At 41.2% G+C, this 16711-nt stretch overlaps 2 protein-coding genes and 1 long non-coding RNA gene across 7 annotated transcripts in view; 1 reads left to right on the top strand and 2 right to left on the bottom strand.

Moving 5' to 3' along the window:
- LOC130381830 (uncharacterized) overlaps positions 1–16711 on the top strand; it is a 43509-nt gene that overhangs the window by 23915 nt on the left and 2883 nt on the right. The window contains exon 1 of one of the 2 annotated variants that reach the window (XR_008895477.1): positions 16047–16303. The exons of the other annotated variant lie outside the window; for it this stretch is intronic. This is a non-coding gene — a long non-coding RNA (uncharacterized LOC130381830). Of the gene's footprint in view, positions 1–16046; positions 16304–16711 lie in introns of those variants that run through there. 2 annotated transcript variants of the gene reach the window in all.
- Positions 6755–9652, bottom strand: LOC130381825 (uncharacterized). The gene is made up of 3 exons (XM_056589612.1): positions 8672–9652; positions 8395–8563; positions 6755–7875 (listed from the first exon to the last, which is right to left on the bottom strand). Exons 1-3 carry the CDS (start codon positions 9570–9572, stop codon positions 7743–7745), a joined length of 1203 nt encoding a protein of 400 aa, XP_056445587.1. The 5' UTR covers positions 9573–9652; the 3' UTR covers positions 6755–7742.
- On the bottom strand, positions 9667–14182 carry LOC130381819 (uncharacterized). 4 transcript variants are annotated; one of them, XR_008895473.1, is made up of 3 exons: positions 13337–14182; positions 9847–11782; positions 9667–9748 (listed from the first exon to the last, which is right to left on the bottom strand). XR_008895473.1 is itself a non-coding variant. In XM_056589603.1 (3 exons), the coding sequence occupies exons 1-2, from the start codon at positions 12856–12858 to the stop codon at positions 10050–10052; spliced, it is 1242 nt and encodes a 413-aa protein (XP_056445578.1). In that variant the 5' UTR covers positions 12859–13007; the 3' UTR covers positions 9667–9748; positions 9847–10049. The 4 variants fall into 4 exon arrangements, 2 of the variants coding, with proteins under 2 accessions (XP_056445578.1, XP_056445576.1); XR_008895474.1 differs by having other exon boundaries at positions 9847–10082; positions 13337–14179; XM_056589603.1 differs by lacking the exon at positions 13337–14182 and having other exon boundaries at positions 9847–10082; positions 11650–13007.

Below are 16711 nucleotides of genomic sequence, written 5' to 3'. Positions count from 1 at the left end.
TTCTCTCACAGATCATCTGCTGAACTTTAGCCTCCATCTTCCACAGCTGGGTCATCTTCACTGTATATTCCTCCTCCATAGGTACAACAGGATGGGACTTGTGGTACTTCCTTTTGCACAACACACACACACACACCTGGTCAGTCTGACAGAAGAACTCCAGAAGTCTGTTGTGTTTCTTACACACCTTGTCTTCCAGTCTGTCCAAAGGGTCGACCAGCAGATGTTTCTGCAGGCGAGCGACTCTCTGATGTGGCTCCAGGTGGGTTTGGCAGTAAGAGGTATAACACACTAGGCAGGACTTCACGGCCTTCAGCTGGGACCCAGTACAGACGTCACAGGGAACTTCTTCTGGTTCAACACAAGGCGGCTCTTTGACTCGTACAGTCCTACAAAACCGATCAACCATCTCTGATAAGAGGATATTGACCCGTAAATCAGGTCTCGTGTTGAACAGCGAGTTGCAAACAGGACACTTGTACTGGACTTGGTCATCCCAAAACATTGTAATACAGGTTCTGCAGAAGTTGTGCCCACATGGTGTGGAGACTGGCCTGTTGAACACATCCAGACAGATGGAACAGGAGAAGTCCTCCTCAGACCCAGAAGTAGCAGAAGCCATTCCTAGAAAACACATTTTATCAAGTTTTAAAACATTACATTATTATTACATTTAAATTGTGGGCATTTAGCAGAGGGCGGGAAGTAATGCAGAGTATAGGTGAACTCTGAACAAGTGAGTCTTGTATCTAACTGGTATATTAATTGTCAAAAGAGGGTTTCAACTCTTAGTTCTAATGCAAGTGTTTTTAATTTTGCATATTCCTCGTTTCAATCAGAAATCTTCAACATGGCTCCCTGCCAACAGCATCAATGAGGATTACAGTAAACCTGGTGGACTCACGTTATAATGAGGATTACAGTAAACCTGGTGGCCTCACCTTATAATGAGGACTACAGTAAACCTGGTGGACTCACCTTATAATGAGGATTACAGTTAACCTGGTGGACTCACCTTATAATGAGGATTACAGTAAACCTGGTGGACTCACCTTATAATGAGGATTACAGTAAACCTGGTGGCCTCACCTTATAATGAGGATTACAGTAAACCTGGTGGCCTCACCTTATAATGAGGATTACAGTAAACCTGGTGGACTCACATTATAATGAGGATTACAGTAAACCTGGTGGACTCACCTTATAATGAGGATTACAGTAAACCTGGTTAATTCACCTTATAATAACGATTACAGTAAACCTGGTGGACTCACATTATAATGAGGATCATAGTAAACCTGGTGGCCTCACCTTATAATGAGGACTACAGTAAACCTGGTGGACTCACCTTATAATGAGGATTACAGTAAACCTGGTGGACTCACCTTATAATGAGGACTAGGGTAAACCTGGTGGCCTCACCTTATAATGAGGATTATAGTAAACCTGGTGGACTCACCTTATAATGAGGATTACAGTAAACCTGGTCGACTCACCTTATAATGAGGATTACAGTAAACCTGTATATATGTATTAAATTCATAAAGTGTTGTTCTTTGTCCCCAGACAGAGAGACATGCCTCCACTTTGCATTCCATTTAAAGTAATAATTCACTCTCAAAGCACATTTCTGTCAGTTTAAAATAAGGTATGTATGTGTCTAAACAACGGTAGCATGGGGTGAGCGGTCTCTGACTCCTGCCCAGCTGAAACATTTGACGTCACCGCTACACGTCCAGAGGTCGGAGAGAGGAGTTAACAAGGAAGCTCTTTTTCTGTCCCTGGAATCTATCAAGAGCGTCAATTACAACGTTATCCATATGACACAAAGCAACACTTATCTACAACATGGGAAGTATTTAATAATGATGAATCGTTATAAGTTAAATAAAGTAGCCTATAGTAAAGTAATAATAACCACAAATGGACATGTGTATTTTACAGATGTAAATGACAGCATATTTTTAGTCCGTAATTACTGTAATTGACGCTGACCTCAGTTCAGGAGGGTGGCTTCTATGTGACCCAGTTAGTTTACCCCTCAAATACTATAATAATAACTCATAAATATTGCTTTGTTTGCATAAATCTGAGATTGGTTCAAGATGCTAAATAAGACCTGTACACCAAGTTTCAGAATGTTTTATCAATCGGGACGGCCATTACGAGTATTTACACTGTCAATACCTTAAAATAAAAAAATATACAAAAATAAATCTGCCATGATTATTGCCTTGCTATGTCAGTTATGTTCTTTGTAAGGTGTGTCAAGGAAGTGGTTCCAAGGGACGCTTGACTGTAACTTGCAAACAAGTTAGACGAGGAAAGCACCTTTACATTCCACCTTTGATTACTTTTGCTACGTTTATGACTTCTGGATTCCTGACTGACAGGTTGGTTGCATTTAGTGAGCAGAGAACCAGTCTCCTGCAGCCATTGCCAATTTTGTTCATGTTTTTGCTTGTTCTCTTTCTGCAAGGCAAACATTCAAAAATTGGAACTCCCCAACGCAATGTGTTACAAATATCGCTAATGGAAACAGCTTTGCTAATCGATAAATATGTACAGTGCTAAGATAAGTTTATGCACCCATGCTAAAGAAGACTAAAAAGAGAAATACAAAATCATTCTCTGGAAATTGATCTTAATGCATTAATGAGAAACACAAAATAGAAAAAGGCCAACCGTTTAGGCCACCAATTTTCTTTGTGAATGAATAATGTATCCTAAATAAAGTGGCAGATTGGCATGGTTTTATTTCAGTTAGCCTATTAGCTGGTTTGATTTGCAGTGAGAAATCATTAGGCTAACTAAAAGCTATTAGGCTAACTGAAAAGAACCATGCCAGTCTCTAGGTATGGTGAAGGGTATGTGATGATGGGTGGCTATTTTAATTCCAAAGGCCTGGGTGACTTTATCAGGATGCATCGATCCTGGATCCAATAACTAAATGGCCTTTCAAAATAAAAATCTGCCTGCCTCTATGAGAATTAAACATAGGGATCGCTATACTTATGCACCCTGTATTTGAATTAAGAACATTTATTTGTTTACAATACATTATTCATTCACAAAGAAAATCGGTGGCCTAAAAGGTTGGAATTTTCCACATTTGTTTAAAAAAGGCATTAAGATCAATATCCAAAATATGTTTTTTTTTATTCCTCTTTTTAGTAAACTACAGCATGGGTGCATAAACGTATTCTTACCACTGTATTATTAAACCACCTTGCCGAGAAATCTGAAATATAGATAAAATAATTTTACATTTTCTATTGAGTTTCTTGGCTTTCCACTTGACCTTGGGATTAGATGATGTATCTACACATATGATCACCTGACTCGATGACTCATGATTTGAGGGATTAATGTTATAAGATTTCATCACCGGTCTCCCATACATTCCCCTGGTCCAAGTGTCTTGTTCCAGAATTACAATTTTCCATATAGAGCTGCCTTTGGGTATCATGACCGTCCACTAAGCTAGTGGTTCTCAAATGGCGGTACGCGTACCCTTACTGGTACTGTGGAGTACTGCAGGGGGTACTCAGAGATTTTTGGAAAAGAGAGAAAGCTAACTCAATTATTTTTCCCCCTAAGAAAGGTTCAATTCTGAGAGCTTGACAATAGAAATCATGAAAATAGTGGTTGAATTTTTGACGATTCATTTGGATTTTTATTGGATTCTGAGAAGATTTCTGAAGTTTTCACAAAATGTTCACTTTACAGCACAATCATCCTGACAGACATTATGGGTCCAAATAGCCTTTTGGCATTCTAAATAAGGCCCGAACACAGAGGTTAAGAATGTTTTATGCATGGGGCGGCCATGCGGAGTGTTTAACTAAGGACAGAAGTTATAGCGCCCCCTATGGGAATCTCTGCACCAATCTTTTTTCGAGATCTAAGTGAGTAGGACACCAACATTTGAGAACATTTTAACCACTCAGAAGTTGAGATATGGGTCGTACAAATATAAATATTAATTACGACAATAACAACAGTTATCCACAGATACTACATAACCAGATTCCTAGCGTTAATTGTCTAATCCCCAATGTCTGGAGTCTTCAAGATGACCCCAACCCCTGTCTCTGTAATGTCTAACCCCTACCTGCTCCTTGATGACCTGTCTCTGTACTGTCTAACCCCTACCTGCTCCTTAATGACCTGTCTCTGTACTGTCTAACCCCTACCTGCTCCTTAATGACCTGTCTCTGTACTGTCTAACCCCTACCTGCTCCTTAAAGACCCGTCTCTGTACTGACTACCCCTACCTGATCCATAATGACCTGTCTCTGTAACGACCAACCCTACCAGCTCATTAACTACCCGCACCAACTGTCATCAACCTATTGATAAGATTCAAAGTTATTCATATTTATGGTCTATCACGGATAAGAGTGAACTACAGTACCTTTGTCGTCTTCCTGCTGTGATGAAGTGAGCCACACCAAACCGTCCGACTCGTAACAAGGAAATGATGAACCAACCAGTTGGACCAGTTCCCCTCCGAGTTCATACTCCTCCCAGACTTTTTATGAGCTGCGTCTTTCCTGTCGCTGGGCGCTGTTGTCTCTGTTAACTTTGGACGAGAGGCAGGGTGTTTTTTCCTAGACGCAGATTCATAGACCCTCTCATTCTCAAGGAGGGGAAAGGTGTGGAGATGCTTCCCAGACGTTTCTATTGCACTATTTAATAACCATTCATCATCCACACAGAAGGCCTCAAAGGGCTTCATACGTGTCTGATAAGATCAAGTTCACCATGCGGATATCATACCAACTGCTCCCTGTGTTGGTTAAACCTCCCTGAAGGCAGGACCATATATAGACTTCCTCAGGTGGTATGACATCACACCCAGATCTGTGATGGAGGTCCACAGAGAACAGGACCCAGTACATGACGATGTTTAACCGCCTTCACTAACCAAGATGTGGTTAGTGTTTGAATAATGTAATCATAATACCGCACTGCAAATATAACAACAGTTCATTCTGTCCCAAGTACCTTTAAAGTCTCCCAAGGACGTAAGAAGACACAAGAAGAAAAAGTCATTATTAACGTCAACCTGAGGCTTGACTCCAGGCTGGAAGGTTCTAGGTTCGATGCCCGCAGTCTAACAGGCATTCTACAGAGCAGGTATCTTAAAAATGATCAACCTACTGATAAGAGTGGACTGCAGTATCTTAGTCTACTCCCTGTTGGACCAGTTCCCCTCCAAGTTCATACTCCTCCCAGACTAACCTCTTATGAATAATAATCAGCTTATTAAAATATGAAGCATGGACAGAGAGCTCTGAGCTCTGTCAACTCATGTTGTGTTCCTGAATCCTCGGACGCCAGCCTTCCGAGTTGCACTTTTGACATAATTTCCGGTCTCTGAGCATTTATAGTGTTCCGGTGCGACTTTATGATTGTGTCATGAAATTGGCTAGTCATTGTATATTGTTAGCTACTTTAGCCTCTTTAGCAAACCAGCTCGAAAACGAACAACACAACTTTACATTGTATTGTATACACAGCAAGACCGTGGAATGCATCAATTGGTGACCGTAAAGTAGCAATATAATCAAGTGTGTAAGAGCATTTAAAATCAACATTAAAATGACCAACGTGTTCAAGGGCGTAGATTTGCCTGGGGACCTAAGGAGGTGTCCCCACCAATGTCATATGACGACTGAAATGCCCCCACCAATATTCGGGTTGAAACGAAAAAAAAGCGCCTCATGCGGTACACGCGGGGTTAAAATCACACTTTTGTACCGCCTCCCAACATACGTCTTGCTTTTTACACTGCCAAGCTGGTTCAGACGCGGCTTCTCTTAAGGAAAGTTCCTCTGCGTCTTTCTCGTATATCGCACCATCTCTCCCCGTCGTCGTTTAATGCGCCTGCATCACCTTCTCACCCATGATGGTCAGCAGCTCGCGGTTTTCACTTATCTGGTTATCACTGGTTATCACTTGCTTGCATCCGATATATAATCCAGACAACCAAACAGACACACACAGGCATGCAAACGCAGTCAAGCACGCACAACCAGGTCACTATTCAGCGATGAATTTGAGGAAAAAAGGGAAATGGCAATTATAAAAACATTAATAGTAGGCTATACAATTATTGCGCAGACTTCACTAGAATGAACACATGCCCTTCTCCAGCTAGAACTTATCATGTTGATATCGCTGCGTCTCTGCCCCCCCCCCCCCCCCCCCCCCCCCCAGGAACCACGGTGCGTCTTATCGCATCAAAATGAAACCGCCAATATGTGTAGGGTCCGGGAGGGTAAATTGGGGTGCTAGCTCAAACCGGCAATTTACCTCGGGCAGTGCAAGCGGACCATGCCCGGAAAAATTGGAATGGTGCTTCACTAAATGTTTTACTGCACTGTAAAAAAAAAATCGTATTTTTTACAGGGAATCGCTGGCAGCTGTGGTTACCAGAGAATTCCTGTAAAAAATACAGCAGCACAGTAGATAACTTAACCAACGGAATATGTAAATTGATTTACAGTGAAATAAATCACGGCTGAATCACATTAAAAAACTGTTTATTCTACAAAAATGTTTTGTTAATTTTGCATTACAGTGTTGTATATAGAAAGAATATTTCCTGTATTTTTTACATCCAATAATTGCTTATGCATAAATAAATGGTCAATTTAACAGGGAAATATCATACAAAAAAACAAATTTAAACTGGTAGAACAGCAGTAAAACTTTGTATTTTAAATGGTGCTGTTCTGTATATTATACATAAAATCTATTTATAATATGCTGTATTTTTATGTTTTAATAATCAAGTTATAATGTAAAATTTACTTATACACCTGTAAAATTATTACCAATACTCCTACTGCAAAACATGCAAAAATTAAATTTTGAAAAAAGACAAGAGAGGAAAATATCCCTTTTGGGAAATTTATTTACCAGCCATCGGCAATAAACAATTGGATGATTTTTTTTTTCCAACATATACAAAATGGAAACAAGCAGGTGTCAGATAAAAATGACATAGTGCACCTGTACATATTGCAAGACTTTAAAACAGAAATGACATATTTTGCCTTAACAATAATAAAAATTGTGGATTTAACAAAGCGAAACCTAACAGTACCTCTTCTCAAACAAACAGAGTCCACATTTAGGCTTAAATCCCTCTAAAACGTGGCCTAATGTGCCGAAAATGATCAGTGCCTTATAGCACTGGAAGTGTCCCGACTAACACACTGGGAGTGTGTGTGTGTGTGTGTGTGTGTGTGTGTGTGTGTGTGTGTGTGTGTGTGTGTGTGTGTGTGTGTGTGTGTGTGTGTGTGTGTGTGTGTGTGTGTGTGTGTGTGTGTGTGTGTGTGTGTGTGTGTGTGTGTGTATTAACTTGAGATAGCTACATAATATATTTATGTTTCGGAATCGTCCCCATACAATATGCACCCTGCTGTATAGGATGTCACCACGTCCGTGCCCGTGGGACATAGAACACATCGGGGGAAAACCACCTGTAAGGAAACAAACCTAAACAAGCCATCTAGAAACACAGCAGTAAGACAGTTCTTCACCGTAAAAAACAACAACATGGAACATAACTACAAAGCAATAACACTATGAAAAAAGCATGTGGCGGACCCTCTACCAGGAAAAGTTAGTGTGCCTTAATTACCATAATACACATTTTGGATTAACAAAGCGAAAACTAAAAGTACCTCTTCTCAAACAAACAGTCAGAGTCCACATAGAGTCCATATTTAGGCTTGACGCCACTCGTGATCGGAGAGATCCTGTATCAGGGTGAGGACTCGAGGGTTCAGGTTGAGACGACGCTTGTTGTTCTTACTCTCTACTTTGGTTCCTTTTTCTGGGTTTATCGAGAAGAAACACCTGTAAAAAAAAAAAGCATATTAAAGCATATTAAGCATTTTAATTGATCATTTAAAAAAAGAAGTACAAGAAGAACCAAGACCAAGACTCAGGCCACACCTATAGAGCCAAGGCCGAGGCAGACCCAGTTAGTTAAAGTCTGGATTAAAAAGGAGAATGCGTGCCGTTTTTAACCCATAGCCCTGTTACCGAGTGCCGTCAGTAGGAAAAAATATCGAGAACATTTGGCACAATATTGACAGAGTATCAGAACGGCAGCTAAAGCAAACCTATGGGGGCAAGCAAACCAAAAGTAAATCTTAATGGAGCTTGGCCCAATAGGTTTGCTTTAGCTGTCGTTCTGATACTCGGTAAATATTGAGCCAAATGTTCACGTTATTTTTCCTACTGCAGCACTTGTAGCCTCAAATCAACAGGGCTATTGATTACAAATGGCCGGCATTCTCCTTTAAGACGGGAACCTCTGAGCCAGACTCCAGGTCCCACGGTCTGAGAAATTAGTAAGCCATGATTACTCACCTTTGAAGGAACTCCAGAGTTGAAGCCAGCTCAGATGGATAATGGATGTTGAAAATGTAGTAGCTCCCGAACATGAGGCACAATGCAGAAATGAAGGAGGAGATGTTTGTGTTGACGAGGTTCCGATCCAGACTCAGCATGTACCTTGTTGAGGAATAGCAGGACTGTCCTATGAACAAATTATTTAACAGGTTTTATTAACAAGCACTGCACTCACATGACAACATTTATAATTTATAAACAGTGTAATTAAAAAAAAGAGATATGAAACACTTACCACAGACAATGACAGTGGGTGTCAGAGGCACTTGTTCCAGTTGGACTTCTTCTGCCAGACATGTATCTTCTACATGGAAGAACATGGACTCCTCATTCTCATCAAAGTAGCTGAGCAGAAGCAGGAGCATCTCTTTCACGTCATCTGAACAGCCACTCTGCTGTCCCCGCATTCTCTGAAGCCTTGCATAAGTCTGAAGAAACTTGCTCTTGCTGACACAAACTGTGGCCATGTAGTCGAGAAGCCTTTTTCCCTTCAAATCCAAATTTTGTGTGAATGTCTCTTTGAGGTTAATCCCAGTCAGTTCCTTGAAGTGAACTGACATGCCGAGTTCATCAAAGCAAAACGGCCACTCCTCTCTAAGGCTTTTGATACTTTTTCCCAGGTTGACATGTTGTCTCTGTGTGTAAAAAGTGGACTTCATTAAACATTTTACCTCCTCTGGATTGGCATCAGAGTGTTGGAACATCACCTTGAGTTTTTCCATCTTTTGCTGCTGGCTCTCTGGAGTTTCTTCACGGGGCAGAAATTCTACATTCCATTTAATGCATCCATACGTGTCCTGCATTGCTGCTCTCTCTTCCAATGGGATCTCGTCTGTGTCGACTGAGTCATCAGTCTGATGTTTTCTTTTTCTTATTTTGGGTGTTGATGTGCGCCTCGCATTTTCAATTCTATTTTGCAACTGCTTGACAAGGGAAAGGTAGCCTGCTCCAACAATATCGCCCTCTATTACATCTTGCAGAGAATGTGGATATTTTGCGACCATTTTTTTTGCAACGTCGGTTGAATGCTTTTTGCCTACATGAGGGCATTTTTCCATCATCTCAGTCACAACAATCCGGACCATTTGCCTCCTCCGTTTTGGGCCTGGCCTTTTTCCCCTCTCAAGATAATGCATCACTTCCTCAGGAAACTTACTCCATGGAATTTCAAAGTTGTCGTCCCACTGTTTTTCAAGTACTCGGCTGCTGTTGGAGGTTGACGATGAACTGCCGGGTGAAACTGAGAGATATGACAGCAATTGGGTAGATGAGGCTGCCTCAGATGATGGTGAGCTGTTCTCGGGAGTCTGGTCTGTAAATGACCAAAAAATAATATCATGACACACTGTACAATATTACAAAATGTCTGTTTTTGTTTTTGATTAGTTGTGGTGTTGTGGTTTTACTTACATTTCCGTTTCCAAGCAGAAAGAAGCTTTCTGGCTTGTACAGGTCTTAACGCTGTCATCAAATCAGCCTCCGTTATGAAGCGTAGATCATCAGCCATCTCCACACCAAGGGACTGCAAGTGCTCTTCCAGGATGGTTTTGATTACTGCTGGAAGTTCTGGTAGGAATTCAGTGATGGCGACATCTAGGAAGGTTCGCTCTGCGTCACACATATTTGCACTGAAGAACAAATGCCACCTTCAAACAGAACAGAAAAGATTATATACAGTTTATACACTTAAAGGTGAAGTAAGCTATTTATTGATGCTAATATAAGTGTTAAACCGCTCTTTATTAATACAGTGATCATTTAAATAGTGTGCACGTTTCATAAAGCCGATCTCTCAGTCACTCCCTCTGCATGTAATCGCCAAATCAACTTTTCGGGGATCCCAATGCCTGTATTGATGGTTTTTATTATGTTTTTATCACACTTATGGATCTGAAATTATGCTAGATAACTCGCTGCTTGAAGACCGCAGTGCATTAATGTGGTGACGTAGGGACGAGGGAGGGGACTGCTAACTGCAGTCAGTGACAGGAAGTTAGCTAAACTGACTATTCTGCTTAGTGAACCTTTAACAGAGCAAGGACATGCATCAGCCAACACTTATATTAATGTCAAACTATTTACAATGAGAAGTAAGTCCGCTTTAATTGGACTTTATTTTTCCACAATACTGTGTTTTAGTGGAATGACTTGGTATCCATCCAGAATGTAGGATACCAAAGGATAGAAATCGGGCAGGTCATCAATGTTGATACACTGTAACCCAAGACTGTCCTTTGTCACAGAATACAGATGGTATTCTGAGAGGAAGGTGCCTTTGTGGATATCCATCAAAATATACACAGATGTGTCATTTTGAATCAAGATGAGTAGAAGTTCACCAAAGTCCATATACTCATCATTTCTGTACACAAGAAACTGTCCTTTTTTATATGCAGTGCCCTTATACTGAATGTCTGTGGTAACTTTGGTATCGTTTTCTGAAAAGGCTAACTCCCTGACTGCATGTTTGATAGTGTCACTGTAGAGGTTGGGATAAAACGCACAGCTCTCCTTCACTTGCAGTAGTGTACCGCATTCTTGCCCAGCTAAAAGATATGCCTGATACATCTGATGACGCTCTGACAAAGTTTGACAAATGTTTTTGAAATTTTTCAAGTGTCTGGCACATCTTTTGAAATAACTGTGTTTACTTTCAAACCTAAGGGTCCATAACCTCATCAATGGACCAAATTTCAACAACAGTGCTGAATAATGGCGCAAATAGTGGTGCTTGGGTTTTAGTTGAATTTCAGGAAACAACAACTTTCTCATCTCCAAATATTCTTGGATCAAAATGTCAACATATGCTATCTGCGACAAGGAAATTTTCTGAGCACAAATAAGATCTGCAATGTCTTTTAACTGGAGAGCTAACTGCCATACTTCATCCTGATGGTTTTGAACTTTGTCACCAATCAAAACTGGTAGCAATCTCAAAAGGTTCCAGTTTTGAACGGCTTGCCCTGATAACTTTGCTCCGTCAGGTTTGACAGCACATGGCTTTGTGAGCGCTTCAGATCCTTTATACTTAAACTGCTTGATGCGCCTGTTTAAGAGGTTGTATGTGAACCATTTTTTCTTTTTTATAATGTTCTTCAGGTACAGTGCTAGATCATATGACAAGACTCCTTCAAAGAGGTCATGACCTAAACAAGGAGGGAGACCAGGCTGGGAGACGTGAAAAGACTCAAGGGTATTAAAGACAGAGTTTGCCTTTATTCCTCTGACACATTGGATGTCTTCAGCCTGGAGACCCTCCACAGCCGTGGCATACGTCTCTGGGGTGCGTGGAGGACCACAGGCATTCGGATCAGCATGAAACTCAGTTCTTGTGATTTCACAGTATCTGCAAAAATATTGAGAGGTGCTGAAGTTTTCTGTAAACCCACCTACACAATGAGAACCCAAGTTATCCCCAGCAATGCAGTAAAGACCCGCTTTTACTGTTTCCCCATCTACATTTATTCCATCCGTCTCCAAGGATTTCAGATCTGCTAACAACTCTGAGAAAACTTTGGCTATTCCAAAACGCTTAAAGTCATTCTCAACACATAACAAGACCAAAAACATATTATCAGTATTGGAACGCAAATGGATGGGTAAATTTGCTAATGAAAGATAGACTGCAAGCACTTTGTGCGTCTTTTTACCAGAACCCAGGGGATTCACCACTTCAAATGAATCTTGGTACAAAATCAGTTTGAGGCTTTCAGGGTTTTCATTAAAGAACTGGTGGCATTTGAAATTTTGTCCGTCATATAAATCGGTAAAAACCTCTACATCAGGATCACCAAACTGTTGTGCCTGTGTATTCCTCCATAAATCTGACTGTAGAAAGCTCTTCAGACTTTCTGCAACTGGTATGTAGTATGCGAATTTTTGTGTCATGTTTTCATCAATTCCCAATGCCACTTTTCGGGGTTCCGTGTATTTAAACATTTTTTTGAATGTCTGATTTCTGGTGTATGTTGTTCTTAATTGTCCCTGATGACAGGAAGAGAACAAATCTGACTCTTTAATGCAGTCACAAATTTTAGTGACTGCTTCATCTGATAGACTCATATCATTTTTTAATAAAGAACTTACTTTATTTATTGTGTAGGCTTGACCTAAGTCATGCACATTTTGCATTTCCTCTACAATAGTCTGTATAGTAGAGGCAGGTACAAGCAGCTGTCCTTGCAGTTTAAGATAAAATAGACACATGTTTCTGAGATAAGAATGACTATCAACCTCTGGCATATCACTGGCAGCACTGGCTGTTGGCATAGCATCATGTGTGTTTTCTGAATCATCTGTACTGGCAATGCAATTTGGGGGCTGAGGGCGAGTTTCCCTGTACATGTCATCAATACCATCAGGGGAGCATGCTTTATGCTTCCTACACATGTGAGAAGTAAATGATGACTTTTTTGTAAACATGTGCTTACAACCACTTACTGGACATGACACAGACCTGCCCTCTCCAATATGATCATTTAAGTGAGACACTAGCTCTTTCACTGTGTGAAAATGGCGGGCACATAATGAAACTGCGCATTTTAAATCTGCAACAACAGCTCTAGGAGTGGCTTGCGGTTCAGGTATATTGTGCACGCGATAAAAATGCCCCTTGAAAGCTGCATAAGTGGTAAATGTTTGACTACAGTTGGCGCCAACACATTTGAAAAGACAACGAGGCTCATTCCTATGCACTCTGCAATGTAGTACATAGCCTCTTAATGTAACCAATATCTTTCTACAAAAGACGCAGGTGATCATTTTTATAGTCATCAATCGATTGGTCTTTAGCCTGCTACATATCAACTGTTGCTAGCGCCTGCTAAATATCAACTGGTGCTAGCTTACACCATGTGCTTTCAGCAAAAAGTAGGAGAAGTAGCCGACATTTTAAGCTTACCTTGCAAACTTTGTTGCAATAGCCACGGATCGATTGAATAGCCACGGATCTTCCAATCGTAGATTTGTCCAAAATAAGTTTTATGAAAGTAGTACAAAGTAGTCCGGTAGTCCGAAGATTTCTGATGCGTTCTCCACTCTGCAGACGCGGCGGCGCTACTACTGGCTCGTTGGTGACGTCAGCTGAAGCCGTGAACGAGGAGCTCGTGCTTCTCCTCCCGCCCTAACGTCATTATCCAATCAGAGACGAGCTGCACACTTTTAAATTCTAAGTTAGGCGGACTCAGTGCTCATTTATCAAGCTTACGAAAAAAAACAGGTGCAGTTCCTCCGTAAATGACCCAATATTCATGGATGTTTTTATCTGGCTCACCAATCTCACTCACCAAATCTCAATATCACCAATATAAAACCTGCATCATGAAGATCAGCACCAGATTGGCTACAAATAGCCATGATAAAAAAAAACATTGGAATTATAATTGTATATTTTTATATATCCTATAAATAGATAGGCAACCTCGAGGTTCACAATGACATTTTTTTCACAGTGAGAATTTTTATTAGGCCTATCTCAATTTGCATAGTTTCATCAAGATCATGTTAAAAGTACAGCATAGACTTGTATATATGATTACATATATGTTTTGTATTTTTAAATCAACTGGCTAAAACTGTAGTTTCTACAATATTTGCATGTCAAATTAACATAATTGTTTTGTTAAGAGTATTACAGTATTTCGCTGTTTTTGTTACCAATATTTGTAGTTTTAACAAATACATTTGATTATAATCACATATTGTTATTGTAAATATAACAAAAACATTTTGTTTAATAGTTTACAAAAGTTCACTGTGATTTAAACGAAAAATATATATTTTTGGGTTTACTATACTCTTCTGTAGGGATTTTACATAGTTTTTATGTAAATTTTACAACCATTTTTTACAGTGTGCATATGCATCAGCTGATAATGCATCAAACAAAGTTAAAGTCAGGCGAGCATCATAGTTATTTCATTTAGTGTGTGTGTGTGTGGGGGGGGGGGGGGGAATAAATCTCTTCACGGGCGCAGCCATTTTGTTGAGAGCGTCATCAGTGCTCTCTGGCTGTTTCCCAAAGTGAAGGCTGCAGCCTTGCTAGAACACTTCCTTTCTAGTCGCATCCTATGGAGATGAGGCTAAAGTGCTAGTTTTTGTAGCGTTCAGAGTTTGGAACGACTTGCTAGTGTGGAAGTGCTTCCGCTTCTGCTTTTTAATATTAAATATTAAATGTTAAATATTTAAATGTTTTAATTGTTGAAATTATTATTGACGACAGTAGTTTGTTTAAACACCACCTATTTAAAACAAATCAATCCATGCAAAATATAGCCTATCATTACATTGCAAAAACGTTTGAAAGATATCGCACAGGTAAATTTTTTGCATTTGCATGATTAATCTATAAAAAGCAATACGGCACAAAATATTTCTGAAAAGTTAAAATAACTTCACTTGTGTAAAGCAATGTATTTTTTTATATCCCGCGCAGTGTGTGAACGCAAAGGATTGTGGGTATTTTGTTTCGTTGAGGATCCATCAATGCATCCTTGAAAAATCTCGGAATTCTCCAAAATAAAGGATGTGAAAAGGGTGTGAATTTTCGATTGTTCTCAACATGGGAACAGTGCTTGTCGGCGTTCTATGACGTAGCGCCCTTAAAAGGGCAGCCGTTCAGCATGCTTCCTTCACATTGGGAAACAGCCTCGGTCTACTCTCAGAATCCGAAGGGATGAAGACAAATTGGGGGCGTGCCTCCGAGGAGTGCCGCAAGAAAGCTGGGAGATTTTCCGACTTCCCACTCGGAAGGCTGGCGTCCCAGGATTCAAGAACACAACATGAACCATCAGCTGTATACAGCATGGACCTATTAAAGAAAGGACAGCGGATTAAAAAATGGTGCCAATTAATTACTATGAAAACTGCTCAATGGCGCAGAGGAACATCAAGGAGAGATTTGCTTCCACATCATGGGAGCCAGCCACGCCCTAGTGCCTGATCGTGCCGGATGCAGAAATATTCTAGTTCTCTAGCATTGTTAGCATTGTAGCATCATAAGCAAGAGGTCTGTCTACACATCCTTCTACGGCTTTCAGAGCTAACAAGTCATCACAGTGCCTAAAAACCATCAACCTCATTGTGTTAGGTAAAAGGAAAAACCTCGGACACAAGTTAACGGAGCCGTGCACTGAGCCCTCTCGGATGCCGGGCCGAAACAACATTTGTTTCTCCACGACTCCTTTCAGCTGCCCATCCCTTCTTCTCCTGCAAACAATAAATAAATAAAACGGCTAATAAAACGAGGTGGCGATTTGAAAAGAGAAAACTTAAATTTATTTAATTAGTACATGGCATAAAGATAATTATGAGCATTTGATTGATATCCAGTCATTTTTTGCGGGGACACATTCCTGTTCCCCACTTGTATTGGAGTGAACGGAGATATCTACATGGGCCCCTTGAATCGAGGGACCCGTCCACAGCCCGCTTAAACAGCTGCAATACCAGGCTTGGCCGCTGAGCACTGGTGGATTGCAGAAGTATGCACTGCTCCTGGGGGCCTGCATACAATAATAGGTCCATGGTAGTATGGACGGTCCTGCCCACGTGGGTCATCCTGCCCATGTGGGCTGGGCGGTGACGTCACACGCACAGAGAAAAGCCCCAAAGCGCTCCGAGCAGCCAGCGCTCAGTGCAGTCTGGCTCAGACCCCGAACAGTGGCTCTGTGTTGCGTGTAGGCTGTTATATGCCTTTTGTAGTTTTTAAAGCGTAAAAGAATGCTCAGGTAATTTTAGAAATCATTTGTTTGATTGTATTCTGCAGGACGTTAAGTGTTAGTTTGCGGTTATTGAAACTAACGGTTGGACGCGGACATGAATGACATTGAACTGGCCGTGCTGGGCAGCGAGGGAGTGGGGAAATCAGGTGAGGATGCGCCCTGGTGACAGGTGTCCCTTATGGACAGGTTGTTAGGGAACAGGGCGGCGAGGGTTCAGCGTCAGGCAGGCAGGCAGACAGACAGGCAGGACTCAACGACAGGCAGGTCGGGCAGAGGGTTATCAAGAGAACGGGAACACTGAACTGAGTCTAGAGAATGCTCATAGGACCGATACGAACTGGGTAGTTGTAAACGACGAACTGGCGCCGCCGCGCCGGCTTGATGGAGATCCCCGGCTGAAGTAGGAAGTGGAGATTGATGATCGAAGACGGGTGTGATGGAAGAATGAGGTACAGTGGCGTCAAGTGGCCACTAGATGGGGGTGTTGGACTGCGTAGCAGGACGCGGCGTGACACAGGTGTCCCGTGGACGGACAGTGCAGTCCGTCCACGGGA

Source organism: Gadus chalcogrammus, chromosome 4 (genome assembly GCF_026213295.1).
Source record: "Gadus chalcogrammus isolate NIFS_2021 chromosome 4, NIFS_Gcha_1.0, whole genome shotgun sequence".
NCBI classification, from domain to species: domain Eukaryota; kingdom Metazoa; phylum Chordata; class Actinopteri; order Gadiformes; family Gadidae; genus Gadus; species Gadus chalcogrammus.
Note: the sequence above shows the minus strand (reverse complement) of the source record. Positions and strands in the feature narration are given on the sequence as shown.

Excerpts from the sequence above, each read along its gene's own strand:
- LOC130381819 (XM_056589601.1), bottom strand. The coding sequence starts at position 12,858 with ATGTTTACAAAAAAGTCATCATTTACTTCTCACATGTGTAGGAAGCAT.
- LOC130381825 (XM_056589612.1), bottom strand. The coding sequence starts at position 9,572 with ATGCATTATCTTGAGAGGGGAAAAAGGCCAGGCCCAAAACGGAGGAGG. Across the intron at positions 8,564-8,671 it reads ACCCACTGTCATTGTCTGTG|GACAGTCCTGCTATTCCTCA; the intron begins GTAAGTGTTTCA and ends ATTTGTTCATAG. Across the intron at positions 7,876-8,394 it reads ACTCTGGAGTTCCTTCAAAG|GTGTTTCTTCTCGATAAACC; the intron begins GTGAGTAATCAT and ends TTTTTTTTACAG.